The 18,819-nt window shown below is 39.7% G+C and overlaps 1 protein-coding gene across 11 annotated transcripts in view; it reads right to left on the minus strand.

Annotated features, from left to right (window-relative positions):
- LOC126253415 (broad-complex core protein-like) overlaps positions 1-7,156 on the minus strand; it is a 227,998-nt gene extending 220,842 nt beyond the window's left edge. For 6 of the 11 annotated variants that reach the window (XR_007545954.1, XM_049954732.1, XM_049954729.1 and 3 more), the window contains exons 1-2: positions 6,125-7,156; positions 3,949-4,154 (exon numbers count right to left, since the gene is read on the minus strand). Coding sequence is in view for 10 of the 11 variants with exons in the window: in XM_049954732.1 (XP_049810689.1) it covers positions 3,949-4,137 (189 nt within the window). In the remaining variant the exon portion in view is untranslated. Of the gene's footprint in view, positions 1-3,948; positions 4,155-4,430; positions 4,879-4,917; positions 5,144-6,124 lie in introns of those variants that run through there. The other 5 variants (XM_049954730.1, XM_049954734.1, XM_049954735.1 and 2 more) reach the window with 4 other exon arrangements.
- Between the last annotated feature and the right edge of the window lie 11,663 nt (positions 7,157-18,819).

The raw sequence follows: 18,819 nt of genomic DNA on the forward strand, positions 1-18,819 counted from the left end.
AGAAGGGATCGGTTGGTAGGACATGTTTTGAGGCATCAAGGGATCACAAATTTAGCATTGGAGGGCAGCGTGGAGGGTAAAAATCGAAGAGGGAGACCAAGAGATGAATACACTAAGCAGATTCAGAAGGATGTAGGTTGCAGTAGGTACTGGGAGATGAAGAAGCTTGCACAGGATAGATTAGCATGGAGAGCTGCATCAAACCAGTCTCAGGACTGAAGACCACAACAACAACAACAACATTCAGAGGCATGAGGGTTACAGCAATTGTTCAGAGGTGAAGAGACCTGCACAGGATAGACTGGTGTGGAGAGTTGCATCAAACCAGTGTTCAGACTGAAGGCTGTAACAGCAAAAAATCTGATGAAGCGTTACTTCGGCTTTTGCCCTTACACGTTGAATCATACTCTGAACATACAACTGTTTAAAACCAGTATAAATGTAACAATAGTATCAAATAGAAAAATTAATTCAGAAAAGTATAAAATTATGAGACAGAACTGCTGCCCAGCATCTACTTTTTGGGTGTGAAATTTTTAGCCCTACCATTTTTGAGTTGTCAGTCATATGAATGGTCTGATGCGGCCCGCCACGAATTCCCCTCCTATGCCGACCTCTTCATCTCAGAGTAGCACTTGCAACCTATGTCCTCAATTACTTGCTGGATATATTCCAATCTCTGTCTTCCTCTACAGTTTTTACCCTCTGCGGCTCCCTCTTGTACCATGGAAGTTACTCTCTGATTTCTTAACGGAAGTCCTACCATTTTGCCCCTTCTTCTTGTCGGTGTTTTCCACAGATTTCTTTCCTGACACACTCCAGAGAACCTCCTCATTCCTTTCCTTACCAGTCAATCTAATTTTCCACATTTGTCTGTAGCACCACATCTCTAATGTTTCAATTCTCTTCTGTTCCAGTTTACCTACAGTCCATGTTTCATTACCATACAATGCTTTACTCCGTATCTATATTCTCAGAAATTCCTTTCTTAAATTAAGGATTATACCAGTAGACTTGCCTAGGCCAGGAATGGCCTTTTTTGCCAGTAAAAGTCTGATTCTTATGTCCTACTTGCTGTTTCAGTCATGTGTTATTTTCCTGCCTTGATGGCACATTTCCTTAATGTCATGTACTCCGTGATCACCAACCCTGATGTTAAGTTTCATGCTGTTCTCATTTCTGTGACTTTTCATTACTTTCCTCTTTCTTCGATTTACACTCAATCCATATTCAGTACTCATAGTCTGTGCTTTCCATTCAGCACATCCTGCAATTTTTCTTCACTTTCACTGAGGATAGCAATATCATCAGCAAATCTTATTACTGGTATCCTTCTACCTTGAATTTTAATTCCACTCTTGAACATTTCTGTCATTGCTTCTTTGTTGTACAGATTGAACAGTATAGGTGAAACACTACATGCCTTTCTTACACCAATTTTAATCCAAACATGCCGTTCTTGGTTCGAATGGCTCTGAACACTACGGGACTTGACATCTGAGGTCATCAGTCCCCTAGAACTACTTAAACCTAACTAACCTACGGACATCACACACATCAATGACCCAAGCAGGATTTGAACCTGCGACCGTAGCAGTCTCGCGCTTCCGGACTAAAGCACCTAGAATCGCTCGGCCACCGGCGCCGTTCTTGGTCTTCCATTTATTGTGCCCTCTTGGTCCTTGTACACACTGTATATGACCTGTCTTTCCCTACAGCTTATCCCTATTCTTCTCAGAATTTTGAACATCTTGCACCACTCGACACTGCTGAACACTTTTTCAAGTCAATAGATCCAATGAATGTGTCCTCATTTTTCTTTAGTTCTGCTTCCATTATCAACCGTAATATCAGAATTGCCTCTCTGGTGCCTTTACCTTTCCACTACCATAAACACATTAAAAGTATAAAGAACTACCATAGCTTTCAGAACTATTAGTTCTGGAGAGGGACATGGTGGGGCTGGCTGAAAAGGAAGGGCAAGTCTTATGTAAGCATCGACATGGCTAAAATGCCATCTCCTGAATGTAAGTACTGATCAATGATCTGTCTCATAATTTTATAGCTTTCTTAAATGTACCAGTAATGTCATGTGTGTTGCATCAAAATATAAAGTACAACTACTTAGCTGGAAGCAAAAGGTTTATCCAAAAAGTAAAGGCATTTATGAAGCTCAAAATTTTCATTTAATGAGGTGTATATGTCAATCACCAGCTTTACTAGATAGAACATTATCAATACAAATTGAATCTTTTAACTTCTTTACTGTCTGCAAAATTGTTTCCAGCCAGATACTCTTTCAACAATGAGAACACCTGAGATTCATTTGATGTGGATTGGGCTGTAGGTTGGATGTACAAAAATTCTAATTGGACTGTAACAGGTCCTGTGAGTGGAAGGTGTGAATGTGGAAGGTGTTTGACATGAAGTAAAGCAATTTCCCCTGGAATTTGTTAACAGCCTGATACAGTTTGTTCATATATCTGAATAGATATCTCCAAATTTCTTACTCAGTTCTAAAGAAAAAAATTACATGGTTCTACACTGTGAAGTTACAGGGTTTCTTTATTTAATTTGATTTTTCTTTGACAGCAGATGTGTGCTAATCCACCAACTGTCAGTCATTCTCAAGTGTGTAGGCATCTATTCAAAGTTCCTTACTTTCATAACAAAATCTACAAATTTGTTTCCTTATACTAAGTAGAGTGTCTATGAAGTTCATTGACATATTTTCAACACCTAACATGACCGACGTTTCTGCTAACCCGAGGTCTCTCTGCTGTTTTCAGAAATATAGTTCCTGCTGTTTCTGGACATTGTTCACTGAATGTTAAACACTTGACAACTCACCTGGTACTAACATATTTAATTTGTTCAGTAAATTACACTGGGTATTATATACGTCACTTATGAGTTCCTAACATATGCCAATATTGCTGCTCGATTAAGTATGTAACTCACAGAAGGTGTATTACAGATACCGTGCATCCGTAACAAAGTGTGCAAATGTACATGAACTGTACCATTCGTCACCATACACTTGTACAAAAAAAACCTATTAAACAATTAACTTAATTCAACCTTTTTAGTACACCATATGATGTGATGATTTTGTAGTAGAGTAAGTTTTCACTGTTTGTGTTCTTAGGACTACACACCACGTGATCTGCATTAATGAAATCCTCCTGAACTGTGAGTAAAATGCCAATAATGCAGTTATTACATTTAATCCGTTTGTGAAGTGGTCAACACACTGCAGCAGTATTTGTAATACTTAAATTTGTTATTTTTGTTTCCAGGTACAATATGACACAATGGATAGGTATGATATGTCACAATGGATTGCAAACACAAAAGGGGTTTGAAGCTACTTTATACAGCGCAAGAAGTTTCAACTTATCACTTGCTAGCTACATGTACTACATGGTAAGTGGTTCTCTTAATTCTTCCTCTCTTAGCTGAAAACTTCCAGACCCATAAATTAGCCTTGTTCTCAGATGCATTTTGTAAATTATCACAGTTTTGTTTTCCATATATTTACTATTCAATAAAACAGTTTCACTGGCACATTTGAAAGGTAAGTCGCACTACAATATATGCTTCAGCAGTTGTTAAAAAAAACTTCTTTAATTACACAGACAGGATTGCAGCAATGCAAATACAGCATCTACTCTAAGAATATGACATGTACTCAGCTTGTACATCACTCTAATGAGACTATGTAAAACTACAAAACACCAAGTAATTCAAACAACCCTGTAAGTTATATGATGACCACCAACTAGCTAAATTTTTACCACACCATATGTATAAATTTCTCTGGAATAACAACTTTGTAAAATTAAAGGAATTACAAGGCTAAAAGGCACGAAAGACATTCCATGCCATTTACAGAACTCGATGGTGATTTTATCAAGTTTGTAAATGGAAAATACAAGATACTCTTACCTTCAGGAGTTCTCTAAAATATGGGCTGCATGCTGAGAGGACAACACGGTGTGCCTTCAGACTCTTTCCATCACATGCTAGTGTCACATCGACAAAATCCTCGTCATCACGAAGGTTTTCAAAAGCCGATGTTATGCTACTCTGATAATTGTTCCAACGCAGGCAAAAGTGCTGTGTTTCTGCCATCATTACGTATATTCACCTGCCTGCAAATGATAAAAATAACAAAAACATTAGTTACTGGGTTTTCGCATTTTGAACGCAATCAATTCAATAAAACAAAAAATTTCAATTTCATTCAGTGCATTATTCTGCTATATGTCGAAACAAATATGTTGGACATAAGTAACCAGATATGTTAGGTGAAAAATACTTCTTTTATAGCTGATCTGCAAGTATAACAACAGCAACCACGTTAAAATTTATATGAAGTACCTACGTGAACGAACCGAATAATTTTAAATGTCAAGATATATAATTACCAAATGCCGGTCAGTAATAGGCCAGTAATAATCACACGGCATGCATATCATGAGTCGTCTGCTGTTTCGCATTATGATTTTTGTTTATGGAATATTACGCATACAGTATCCTTACATCCCTCCTGTTTCATCACATGAAAGTGATATTTTCTGTCCTTGAACTACAGAAACAAAAATGGTGGAATATGGCGTCCATAAAAAAAGTGCAATTAATCCAGCATCTCATTACACAATCACAATTCATTTCCTCACAGTGACAATATTTACAATATGGGGAATGACAACACAGAGCTCCTTCCACAACTTCCTGTGTTTACAACTCTCGCTTACAAATAGAACCACTTTCACTTTCACTCGCGCTACTATTTTTTCTAGTAATTGACATTGACATTGCCTTACGTCAGATACGTCCAACAAAAATACATCTACATGCGTAAAAACAACGAACTTAACACCGATATTGCTTCTACCACTACAAAATACTTACTTGGAACGGAAGCTGCTTCTAACCCTGCCTCTACATTCTTTCTTCTACCGGCCTCATCGGCCAAGCGTAAACGCGTATCCAGCGGCGTCCCAAAAATTGGGATTGCGGGTGGCTCTATGACTACCGCCAAATACGAACGTAGAACATTTTTACGCTCGGTGTTTCCTCTTAATTCGCAGCTATATAATGAATTGAAGTGCACATTAAATGTGTGCAAATAGTGAAATAATTGTCATTTTGTTGAACTACCACTGCCAAAAACGGTAATTCTTAAAAATTCTCCATCGGCTAATTCTTTAACGTCGCGCGAGACATCTGTCGCAATAACTCGGTACTAAAAATAGTGCGTGACCCGCAGGGCGCAAATGAAAATGCGGAAGGATACGGAAACAAAAATTACATGAATAATGATCAAAGATTTAATAAATCGGACAAAAGAAATAAATTAATTTATAAATATTCGTTTTTGCTGTATAACAGGTGTTACTGAAAACAAGCACTGGAAAATACGAAATGAAAACGAGAATTATAAAAATGTAGCCTATATCCATGCGCTAATGAGCTATTCCACCCCCGCCCTTAATAAATATGTTCCAAAAAAAATCATTACTGAGTGTAATGGTAACCAAACATACTGTGCAGGTGTATTACACGTGAATTTTAAGTGTACGCACATCAATATACTTTTACTGCTTTAATGGATTTCCATCTGCTCACCGGCAAAGATAAAAATAATAATTCTAATAATCAATCGTCTATACTGTGGGTAGAAAATGAGAATATTACACTGGGGAATACTTTTCGCCACGTCGTCAGGTATTGGCGGTAACAGTTACTGCTCCCACTCACTTGATAATAATTAACACAGTAACACAACAATGCGCAACAATGTAAAACTTTTTTAATTTTATGATCAAGGTATTGCAGTGACTGTACGGTCGGTACTATTCAGCGTGCAACGTATAATATAGTACAACGTCCAAATATATTTGACACGATTAAACAAAAAGATGTTCGAGATTCAATGTATACAGCAGTGCTGCCCGAAAACAATGTTGCCTTTTCAGCCAAAGATACACAGCAGTCTGTTCTTTCCTTTCTATGACTGATGCCAAATAATTCCCCAGAACTTGAAATAATTCTTGAAAACAGTAACTTGTAACGCTCACCTTACTCAACAATGCTTTGTTTATACGGCTGTACTTACCAGTAAAAAATGTCTTCGATTGCGATGGCTTTGGGATGCACTGCAGTATTACTTACGAAGACGTTTAATTAAGCACGTGGAAGAGTTACGTACTACACACCGCAGTGGGTAAATAATATCCAGAAATGTCTTTGGAGGCGAAGTTGTGTCTTCTACTAGGTCACAAAACAGCAACTACATTTATTTGAAATTCTCAGGTGTGTTTCGCAAATTGAGAGGAATATTCATCCACTTCACTGTCGCCAAGCCACTCTTCCGCGAAGTCTTGCAGTCTAGACGTAGAGACATGACTATATATTCTATCGAATTATTTCCTCTACCAATAGATCGCTCCTTCAGATACTTATAACGAAGGTCTAGCGAGAATCTCCATAAACTGCGCTCTTGTTCAGACTGTACTTCGTTTACAGTGTTATTTTAAAACAGATCTTTCCTGTAAGGCGCATTTTCAGAATATCACTTCCTGTATTACCATTACGAAAGTCACAACTAATAAAATAGCAGTTCTGAAGTTATTCACCACTCACGCTATCCGTCTTTGTTCCGAATACGTATAGGTACAACAGATTTTAAGCTTTGTAGCCTGCAGCAATTTTGTGGAAGATTAGAGATAGAAGGCAATTTTTTTTCACTATGGGCTCACACTGATGTATAGTTATTTGCAGATTCGTGAATCATATTCGTCTCTTGCAGCTTCTTTCTTTTCCGTTGTAGTTGACGCTTCGCTTAACATCTGCCGAGATCGTCACTCGCTGGCACTTGTTTACGTAACAGATAAGAAGTCGGGGCACTAACGAATATTTATCGCGCACGGAATCCAAGAAAGCTCAGACAGACACAAGTTCACGACGAGAAAATAACTGAAGGCACAAGGAGATGTGATGAGTCGCAACGCAGGCTCCGTGATCTTCAACGTCGACAGCTACGATGCGAACTTGGCAGACCCGGACAAAGCATGTTTCATTGCGAACTTCGCCTACCAGGCAGCAGCGGTTGCCGAAAGTCTCATGTAGCCCGCCTCCCCACTCCCGAACGCTCTCACATGCACATTCCCAGTCTGCTTGCTTGCCTTTGCCCCCTCTCCTAGCGTGTGGTTCGGCGCCATACTTTTTTCTCCCTTTGCCCCTCTTTCCCCTTCCCAAAATCCGATGCCAAACATAGCGCCAGAGTGCAAGACATTGCACTAACGTTCTAACCGTTAGCTGCTTTACTCGGAGAGTAGAAGCGTCGCACAATAGCTGATGCGACCGTGCCGAGAAAGCAAATACTATGTATATAATGTTTATTACAATGTTTCGTTATGAGATAACGAACAGCCCACTGGCCATTACGGTGGTTACAATGTAATTTGCAGTACAGGTCAAAAGTAAAAACAACTAAATAGAATTGTCTTGCAATTTTAAGCTTTATTGTACGGACGTTTCTGTTAAACACACATGCGCACATAATCTGCGCCTCAGTTGTAACAACCAGCTTGTGAAGCAAACCTGGCGAATATAATAAATAGTAGATGCTATAAGGACGCATTTTTCTGAAAGAATTTTAAAATGTTTTTCGGTATCACTAACGGTGAGTCAATAAAACAGATCCGTCGAAAGCAGCAACGAAGTTTACGGGTCTTCCAAGCAACATATACGACGAGAATCAACAAAGTCCTTTACATAGATAAAATACAATTGCTCAAGATCGTTCCGTATAATTATAAATGGCAAATTATTGCTCAAAGATGTGAGTGACAATATAAATGCTTTCTTTCTTCACTAATAGTTTTCTATATTCTGGACAGCGAAGTAATAAAACCGGCTAGTTGCAGGAGTGGACAAAGAAATCCGCTGAATTGTTTTTCCTATTTGGCCGTGTCAGCAAAGTAAAAGTACCGTTGCAGTGGTGCAAAAACATTTGTCCACAAGTAACACAGAGTTTCTCAGTGTGACAGAGAAAACAAACACGTGCATCGACTATTAGTTGTCGACCATTTGAGGGTCGTCTTGATCCAACTTCTCCAAAGGATGAATCATCAAGAGTTATTTTGTCAGCACTTAATGAAGGACACGCTAGTACGAATAATGCTAAGTTACAGTGCTCTTCGCTGCTGTTTGGAGTCTGCTCATCTGACAAGGCGAATGTTTCAAAAATTGACATTGATCGCCTGGCATTGCGGTTGAGGCCACATGCTGACTGCGCGAACTAAGTTGACATACGGCACGGTGGCTGATGGAGACATGCCTCTACGGTCGCCCACATCAGCTATCGCGCAGTGTCAACTTAGTTTGCGTGGACTTTGTATTTAAGCAACGACCACACGTTGTGAATGCAAGTTTACTTCACAAGGTAGTCGCTAATTTTGGCATAATAGCCCCAAACAAAAGCAAAAAAGCTTAATACTTCGATATCGCGCTTGCATATTTCTCCCGATACGCTGGAAGAAACATTCTGTATTCGCCTGAGAATGGTTTTGACGGAACTTTCTTGGATGATCCATTAAAATCCATTCTTTTGTGGACAGAGAACATTTTCATCACACGTCCTCGTTGAGAATCAAGGTGCAATAAACTGTTTGTCATAAACATAACAGACTTATTACTACGCATAACTTTGTTTTAGAAGTTATTTTTAGTGGTATTAATTAACATTACATAGCCCAACGAAAAAATTTTTCGATCGCTGTTAGGTACCGCAATAGCCTAACCTTGCCATGGGGCTTTGAATCCTTGCCTGACCTCAGCTCTCTTTCTTTTCTTTTTTTCCCATCACGTACAACCTTCTCACAATGTGACTACGTTATAAGTTAGGAACTTAATATACGTGAGACTGGAATGAAACGTAATTTAACTGTCAATATGAACAAAGGTTTATGGAAGTATTAACAGACAAACATCTCCTCATTACAAAGGAATTATGTGACCATTGGTTTATATTTCTTTTCTCTTTTCTTCTTAAACCACCTGTCTTTTCACCGATAAACTGTTCCTGCATCTCAAAAATGGTTCAAATGGCTCTGAGCACTATGGGACTCAACATCTGTGGTCATAAGTCCCCTAGAACTTAGAACTACTTAAACCTAAATAACCTAAGGACAGCACACACATCCATGCCCGAGGCAGGATTCTAACCTGCGACCGTAGCAGTCACGCGGTTCTTGACTGAGCGCCTAGAACCGCTAGACCACCGCGGCCGGCTCCTGCATCTCTTCCACCACACTGGTAGCCCACAGATCTCGACACTGTCTTTCTATATATGGATTGATGAAAGTGTTAACTTGTTTCGCACTGGCGTCATGCAAAGTTTTGCGGAAAAAAATTAAGCGGCTGTTCAAAAAGTGATTCTTGACGTAAGAATCTTGAACTTTTCTAGTGCGTTGTCTACAACTGTACAACAGAAGTATAATGTGGGCGCCTTTTGTTGCCCGAGAACATAGTAACAACTTCTTTCAATGTTACTCAAGCATCCCTCTCACTCATAGCTGTTTATCTATATGTAGACTTAAGTGCCTGGCAGGGGATACTTAACCACCTTCAGTCTATTTCTCTGCTGTTCTCCCTAACAGCCTATGGGAAAAATTAACACTCATATCTTTCTGTAGGGGCTCTGATTGCTCTTATTTTATTACGTTGATAATATCTCCAAATGCAGGTTGGTGATACTACAATGTTTTCGCATTCAGAGGAGAAAGCTGGAGATTTAAATTTCGTGAAAAGGTTTCGCCGCAACGAATAAAGCCTTTGTTTTAATGACCGACACCGCAGCTCGCTTATTATATCCGTGACGCTCTCTCCCGTTTCGCGTTATTACGAAACGAGCTGCCTTTCTTAGGACTTTATCGATGTCCTCCATCAATCGTAGCTAGTGAGGGTCCCATACCGCACAACGAAGCTCTAGCACTAGAGAACGGGCAAGCGTAAAGTAGGCTGGTTCAAATGGCTCTGAGCACTATGGGACTCAACTGCTGAGGTCATTAGTCCCCTAGAACTTAGAACTAGTTAAACCTAACTAACCTAAGGACATCACAAACATCCATGCCCGAGGCAGGATTCGAACCTGCGACCGTAGCGGTCTTGCGGTTCCAGACTGCAGCGCCTTTAACCGCACGGCCACTTCGGCCGGCCGTAAAGTAGGGATTCTCTTTAGTAGACCTGTTGCATCTTCTAAGTATTCTACCAATAAAACGCACTTTTTGGTTTGCCTTCTCTATGACATTAGCTCTGTGATCATTCCAATTTAAATTGTTCGTAATTATAATTCCTAGGCGTTTAGTTGAGCTGACAGCCTTTAAATTTGTGTGGTATATCGGGAACCGAAATTTAACGGATTTCTTTTCGTACTCACGTAGATGAGCTCAATTTTTCCTTATTCGAGACAATTGCCACGTTTCGCACCATACAGATATCTTGCCTAAATCATTTTGCGATTGGGTTTGACCTTTCGATGACTTACGAGACGTTAAATAACATCATCATCCGCAGTTTAAAACGACTGTTGAGATTGCTCCTAAATCGTTTGCATCGATTAGGAACAGCAGAATTACAGTTTCGCTTTTGACAGATGGGGAAACTTCTACGAGAAACTTAGAACTCTTTTTTTAAAAAATAAACCATTAAAAATAACTGTTAAAGTATTTTTCAAACTACATTTCTGAAAAATGGTATTTAACTACTCGCTCACAATTGAAAAAACAGGTGTTCAAGGTTTTTTTTTTCCAACCCCTAAGGGGCGGGGGGGTGAAATAGGGTCAGACTGATTTACTGACTCATCATCACCCAGCCCAAACTGCACGGATAGAAACTTGAAATTCGGAGAGGGTGTGGATCTCATACTATAGGTATCGCTTAACAAGGAATTGTTCCAAATTCCACTCCTAAGGGAATGAGAAATGGGATAAAAGGCTTCTTGAAAAAAAAAAATATATTTCAGCATTTTTGGAAATTCAACCCCTAAAGGAGTAAAATAGTGCGTGGAAGTTTATTTGAAAATAAGTCATTATTTGAAGACCTACTAAAGCATTTTTAAAGCTACATCTAGGAAAATTGGTATTTCACATCTCGATCAGAAATAAGAAACTGTGTGTTTCAGTGTTACTGGAAATTCAACCCTCTAAGGGAGTGAAATACGTGATGAAAAGTTTTATGAAATTATTTCATTACCAATGCATTGTCAGAACTAAATCAATGAAAATTTTTATTTGGCTTCACTGTTAAAAATTTTAAAAATGGGTGTTTCATTGTTTTGGAAATTCAAAAAATGGTTCAAATGGCTCCGAGCACTATGCGACTTAACTTCTGAGGTCATCAGTCGCCTAGAACTTATAACCAATTAAACCTAACTAACCTAAGGACATCACACACATTCCATGCCCGAGGCAGGATTCGAAACTGCGACCGTAGCGGTCGCTTGGTTCCAGGCTGTATTGGAAATTCAACTCCTAAGGAGGTGAAGTAGGGGAGGATAATTTTTAAGAAAATATTTCATTGTACTAAAAACAATTTTAAGTGAAATCTATGAAAACTGGTATATCACTTCTCGGTTAGATACTAAGAAATATGTGTTAGGGGATGAAAGTTTCTTGGAAATATCACTGCAAGAACCGAAAAGGCTTGATTAACAAAAACCGTGGACTCTAGCTCCCAGAACTGCTTTTTGGTCACAAGTACATTCTGAAAAGACCATGCTTCTATGGCCTTAACTAGTGTGAAAAGCTTAGAAGGTATAGTAATTTATGAACAACACAAGTATTCGATTACGTGCAGACTATATAGTCTACCTGAGCGAAGTAGCGAGCGCTAAGTTAGTTCTGGATAGAAATTCATCCCTTGCCCTACTACACCACTGAAATAAAACAAAGAACAATCAGTAACGCCACTTGGCTGGCCAACGAACCCACATAAAATTTTAAATTATTAGATATATTAAATAATTACCTGAATATTATCGAAGTTTTCGTAACTTTCCTTCGTATGTAGCCTACGTGATGGGTAAGAGGTGTTACCATTGTGAAATAAACAGCCTTCAAAAGTTCTTTTCTTTGGGTCTGGAATCAAGTATTCAGCTTGTTATTTCGTTCAGCCCGAACTCCTAACTATAATATTTACCTCGCTTTGTATAAACAGCTTTCGTTTGAAATTGTCTGCAGCACCGATACAACGAGTCTCGTCATTAGTTTGTTCTTCTGCATCAGACTGTTTATCGCTATACATATCCTGGATAACGTTACCGAAGGCTACTGCGACCAATTCTTGAGCTCTTATCAAGTTGCCGTGGTACTAGAAAAGGAATGAATTCAGACACACGGTGCTAGGAACTTCGGGGAACTTAAGGATAATCTGTGGAACAAAGAAGTGGTTCTAGCGAAATCCTGTTGCGTGAATATATTGCAAATATGGAAGAGGTGGAATGATTCTACATCTGCATTCTGTAACCATTACAAAGATCACGGCATACGATATTTCTTTTTGTTCCAGTCAGTCTTGGAGCGCGGGAGGAATAACTGCTCGTGTTCCTTTCTGTGTGTTGCTGTTATTTGTATAATTTTGTCTGCACGGCCTCAGCGGGGTCTGAAAAAACTCGTAGATTTTAGAAATAGCGATTTCTCAAGATGTTCGGCTATCTGCCGGGTAAGGCATTTCAGCACTTCCGTAGCACTTCATCTACCACCCGTACCATCCCCACACCGCTCGAGCTGTCCTACCCGTGTTTTGTTTTTCAATCATCTCCGCCGCTGCTACATATATGGTTGTGTTGTGATCTTCGGTTCGAAGACTGCTTTGATGAAGTTCTCCAGGCGAGCCTGCCCCTTGAAGCTCTTCATGTTTGCATAACTACTGCAATCTACACTCAAATGGTTCTAAACACTATGGGACTTAACATCTGAGGTCATCAGTCCCCTAGACTTAGGACTACTTAAACCGAACCAACCGAAGGACAGCACACACATCTATACCCGAGGCAGGATTCAAACCGGCGACCGTAGCAGGCGCGCGGTCCGGACTGAAGCTCCTAGAACCGCTCGGCCACAGCGGCCGACTAATCTACACTCATCTTCCCTGCTTACATTCAAGACTTATTCTCACTGTAAAACTTTTCACTTTCAAAATTCCCTCTATTGGCAGATTGACTTCTCCTTGATGTCTTAGGACATGTCCTATCAACCGATTGATTCTTTTAGTTACGTTGTACCATAAACTTCTTTTTCCCCTTTTCGATTCAGCACCACCTCATTAGTCAACCGATCTACCCATTTAATCTTTTGTATTCTTCTGTAGCGCCACGTTTCAAAAGTTTGTGTTCTCTCCTTGTCTGATCTGTTGATCGTCCACATTACACTTCCGTACAAGGCTATACTCCAGCAAAATACGTATGTGGTGTCTGTCTTTTCGGACGTGACTGAAAGAACAGACATAATTTTGATCCTGCAACTACTGCGAAAAGAGACACACAGGAATTAAAGACATCAGCTGACAGTGTGCATTGATTTATGGGGGTGACTTGCATATTTGTGCCGGATGGGGATTCGAACCCGGGTGTGCCGCTTACTGGACATATGCGCTGACCACTGCGCCAATTCGCCACAAAATGGTGTCTGTGCTCTCGGACATGCCAGAATGAACAGACACCACACATACATAGTGATTCACGAAGATATGCAAATATTTTAATATGTTATTCTACAAATAAAACTAAAGAAAAAAGTTCATATAAACATAGCACCGTAAATGTTTAGTTATGGAGTTACGGCTAATAAAAGATTTTGCCTGAAATTTAGCAACTTCGCTCATATGAAGCAATCTAAAAACTGTACGAGGTTACAGTAAAGCAAGATGTCCATTAAGTTTGTTGTTATTGGTCTGGAGAATCTAATAAAACATGTCCCACACGTGTATCTGCAGTAATTTTCCAGAATATCCAGAGAAGCAATGATTATGATACATGTTTTTTTTTCTTTTTTTTACATTCCATTAAAAATGTAGAAACGTTGATGTCATTGTTAGCAACCGTTAGTGAGATGTTTCAGTCGTTTGCTAACCTTGAAACGAGTCAGTTACCTGTACTGATCAGTGAAAGAACATAATAACAACAGTGAATTTAGTGAAACCACTTAGCAACTGTTGTAGTTTGTAGATTATTTGTGAATTAGGGCTGTCTTCCAAATTTACGACAGAGGAATATGGCGATATGGTGTTTATTTAAGTGAATTTACTTTGAAATTGTATGTACACTGTACAACTTCCTTAACACTGAGCTTATTTTTTTCGGTTTAACATGAATTCACGTCTGCTATGGTATTAATAAAAGCAGATTAACTGACACATCATACAGTGTCAGTTAACGTTATTACCACAATTTTTCCAAAATTAAATTCTCTGCAATTTCTGTTGAAAACTTTGTGCAGTTGTCTGGAATTAAAAAAAAAAAAAAAACAATTTGACCAAGTAATTAATAAATTAAAAATTTTACGAAATTACTGCTTTGCTTCTCTGGATGTTCTGGAAAACTACTGCAGATACACGTTTGGGACATGTTTTATTACAATAGACCAATAACAACAAAATAAATGGAAATTGTGCTTTACTTTAACCTCGTACAGCTTTGCGATGGCTTCATGTTAGCGAAGTTAAATTTCACGCAAAATCTTTTATTAGCCTTCACTCCGTAATTACACATTTGCGGAGCTAAGTTTATATGAACTTTATTCTTTAGGTTTACTCGTAGAATAACATATTAAATATTTGCATATCTTCGTGGACCACCCTGTATAATTGCAGCGATGACGGCCAACGATTCCTTCAGTGCAGATCCACACTGAGCTCGAACTCTTGCGGGAACCCTCCCGTCGGAGGTTCGAGTCCTCCCTCCGGGCCTGGGTGTGTGTTTTGTTCTTAGCACAAGTTAGTTTTAGTAGCGTGTAAGTCTAGGGGCCGAAGACCTCAGCAGTTTGGTCCCTTAGCAATTCGCACACATTTGAACATTTGTCTTGCGGGAATCGGCGAGATGCCGCGAATAATCAGGCTAATGAGCAGCGGCACTACATCAGTAGTGAGTGGTACAACTTGAGAATGTGTCTGACAGGGGGCGTACTGTGCTGGTGGTGACCACTGTGTCCGGATGGCGCAGTGGTCGCTCATCTGCCTAGTAACCAGGAGACCTGGCTTCAAATCCTAGTCCAGCACAAATTTCCAACTTGCCCCATTGATATAAATCAGTGCTCACTGGCAACAAATGTCCTTAATTCCTTTGTGTCTTGACTTTCAGAAAGATCTACGAAATACTTCAATGGTTCAAATGGCTCTGAGCACTACGGGACTTAACTTCTGAGGTCATCAGTCCCGTAGAACTTAGAACTACTTAAACCTAATTAACCTAAGAACATCACACACCGTAGCGGTCGCGCGGTTCCAGACTGTAGCGCCTAGAACCGCTCCGCCACCCCGGCCGGCGAAATACTTAAATTTACATTCAATTTTTAATCGTCTTTTTCAGAAACGTTTTCTCGCTAATACCCCTCTCCAATTTATGTCCACTCTACTTCCGCCACGACCGATTACTTTTCTGCCCAAATAATAAAAGTTATTTGCTACGTTTAGTGTCTCATTTCCTAATCTAATTCCGCCTGCATCACCTGAGTTATTTCGACTTCATTCCATTACCCACAATTTCCTTTTGCTGGTTTTCGTCTTATATTCTCCTTTCAAGACCCTATCCATTCCGCTCAGCTGTCTTTCCAAGTCCTTCACACTCTCGGAGAAAATTGCAATTTCATAGATAAAATTCAAAATTTTTATTTCTTCCCCTTGAACTGTATATTCTTAGTTTTAATGATAGCCATTCCAGTATGCTTATTAGAACTGCGACACTCTTCCCTCCTTTCTGCTGTAACAGAAACAGGGACGCGATTATCTGAACTTTTTCGAGTCTTCTGTCAGCTTATTTGGCGCTGATCTCGCGTGGCGCAGCAGTACGCCAGGAGAGTAGTTGAAGCATTTGTTTAGAGGATTTATTACAGCGTCTAACTGCTCTGCCACTAAAATACACTACTGGCCATTAAAATTGCTACATCACAAAGATGACGTGCTACAGACGCGAAATTTAACCGACAGGAACAAGATGCTGTGGTATGCAATTGATCAGCTTTTCAGAGCATTCACACAAGGTTGGCGCCCTTGGCGACACCTACAACGTGCTGACATGAGGAAAGTTTCCAACCGATTTCTCATACACAAACAGCAGTTCACCGGCGTTGCCTGGTGAAACGTTGTTGTGATGCCTCGTGCAAGGAGGAGAAATGCGTACCATCACGTTTCCGACTTTGATATAGGTCGGATTGTAGCCTATCGCGATAGCGGTTTATCGTATCGCGACATTGCTGGTCGCGTTGGTCGAGATCCAATGACTGTTGGCAGAATATGGAATCGGTGGGTTCAGGAGGGTAATACGGAACGCCGTGCTGGATCCCAACGGCCTCGTATCACTAGCAGTCGAGATGACAGGTATCTTATCCATATGGCTGTAACGGATCGTGCAGCCACGTCTAGATCCCTGAGTCAACAGATGGGGACGTTTGCAAGACAACAACCATCTGCACGAAGCAGTTCGACGACGTTTGCAGCGGCTTGGACTATCAGCTTGGAGACCATGGCTGCGGTTACCCTTGATGCAGCATCACAAACAGGAACGCCTGCGATGGTGTACTCAACGACGAACCTGGGTGCACGAATGGCAAAACGTCATTTTTTCGGATGAATCAAGGTTCTGTTTACAGAATCATGATGGTCGCATCCGTGTTTGGCGACATCGCGGTGAACGCACAGTCACTAGTCTTGATGAACTGTGGTATCGTGTTGAAGCTGCATGGGCAGGTGTACCTGTACACGGCATCCAAGCTCTGTTCGACTCAATGCCCAGGCGTATCAAGGCCGTTATTACGGCCAGAGGTTGTTGTTCTGGGTACTGATTTCTCAGGATCTATGCACCCAAATTGCGTGAAAATGTAATCACATGTCAGTTCTAGTATAATATATTTGTCCAATAAATATCCATTTATCATCTGCATTTCTTCTTGGTGTAGCAATTTTAATGGCCAGTAGTGTAGATGAAAAATAGAAGAAAGGAGACGTACAAAATTCCACTAGCGAACATGCAATACTTGTCTTCACCAGTTGCTTTTACACCTTAAATGTGGAATGTCTTCTGTTTCTGAGTCAACAGTCTGACTGGTTTGATGCCGCCTGCCACGAACACTCTCATTCCTCATCTTATCAGTCCACCTAATTTTCATAATTTTTCCGTAGCACCACATTTCAAACGCTTCGATTTCTTCTTTTCCGGTTTTGCCACGGTCCATTCTTCAGTGCCATACAGTGCTGTGTTCCAAACGTACATTCTCAGAAATTTCTTCTGCAAAGTAAGGCCTATGCTTAATACCAGTAGACTTCTCTTGGCCAATAACGTCGTCCTTGCCTGTGCTAATCTGCTTTTTATGTCCTCCTTATTTCGTCCATCATAAGTTATTTTTCTCCCAAGGTAGCAAAATTCCTTAACTTCGTTATCAGCAATTCTGATGTGCAGGCTGTAGGACTGCACCACATCTAAATTAAAGAATGTCCTTGTTTTACTAGTGTGATGTGAACTTTCTTCTAAGTTGTAGAATATTTTGTGTGTGCTTCATTCGGATGCATTTATTAGTGATCAACCGACACGAATCAACTCAAGATTCAGCTTTCAAACCCAGCTCGCGCCACGTTCCTAGCAGCATCGGGTCATATGCATGACGCTTCAGCTGACGAAAAGTACGGTTAACAGAATTTTGAAGTTCGAAGTGAATTTGTTTTCTGGAAAACTGCACACTCCCGTACCTAGTTTCATCCAAACCAGGCACCACAAAACGCCCAAGTTTGTCTACTAGTGTGTATCTCACTTATGAACGCAAACAGCAGTGCAAAAATGTCCTGTGCAGAAATGAAGTTCCCCAAAACAGGCTTGAGGAATCAGCATTAGAAGACATGCTTTCCGTTTCGGCTTCATGTGATAATGGAAGTGATATTTTAAGACATTTAAGTTATTAACAGATTATAATTAGTTTAATTGGTACGAAATGCAGACATAAATCAGTAAGATTATTTAAACTTTCATTTTAAAGCAGATTATTCGGAAAAGTATTGAATGAAATAAATTTAGGTACAATTTGCTTGAGTCATAAATTCCTATTGTTATCTTGTTACCTTGCTTTTGCCTGACAAACATATTTGCTTATAGTTAGAATATGTTATTCTAAAAATGAATTCTGATCGTTGAATGAACATGAATCTCAATTTTTTTTAAATAGAAATGTAAATAAACTGTATCAAATACCTTAATTATTTCAACTACTTTGATTTTTTAAGTCTCATGAATTCGACAAATAAACAGTAGTACGTAAAATTTTATGCAGTTAGATAACAAACCATAAATGCTTCATTATAGCCTTTTAATACGAAAATATCTGTAAAATGTTATTTTTCTGGGTCTTCACAAGTTTTCCCCAGTTGCCCTGTTATGTCCTGAGCACAGATTCAGATTAGGAGTCTGTAGAGGTTGTTGCAGTCTTCAGTTTACAGACTCATTTGATACAATTGTGTAACCCTCTTCATCTCCAGATAAGTATTGCAACCTCCATCCATTTGAACATCTTGCTGTTGTCTACTCTCGATCCCACTCTACAATTTTAA

Source organism: Schistocerca nitens, chromosome 4 (assembly GCF_023898315.1).
Source record: "Schistocerca nitens isolate TAMUIC-IGC-003100 chromosome 4, iqSchNite1.1, whole genome shotgun sequence".
Classification (NCBI taxonomy): Eukaryota; Metazoa; Arthropoda; class Insecta; order Orthoptera; family Acrididae; genus Schistocerca; species Schistocerca nitens.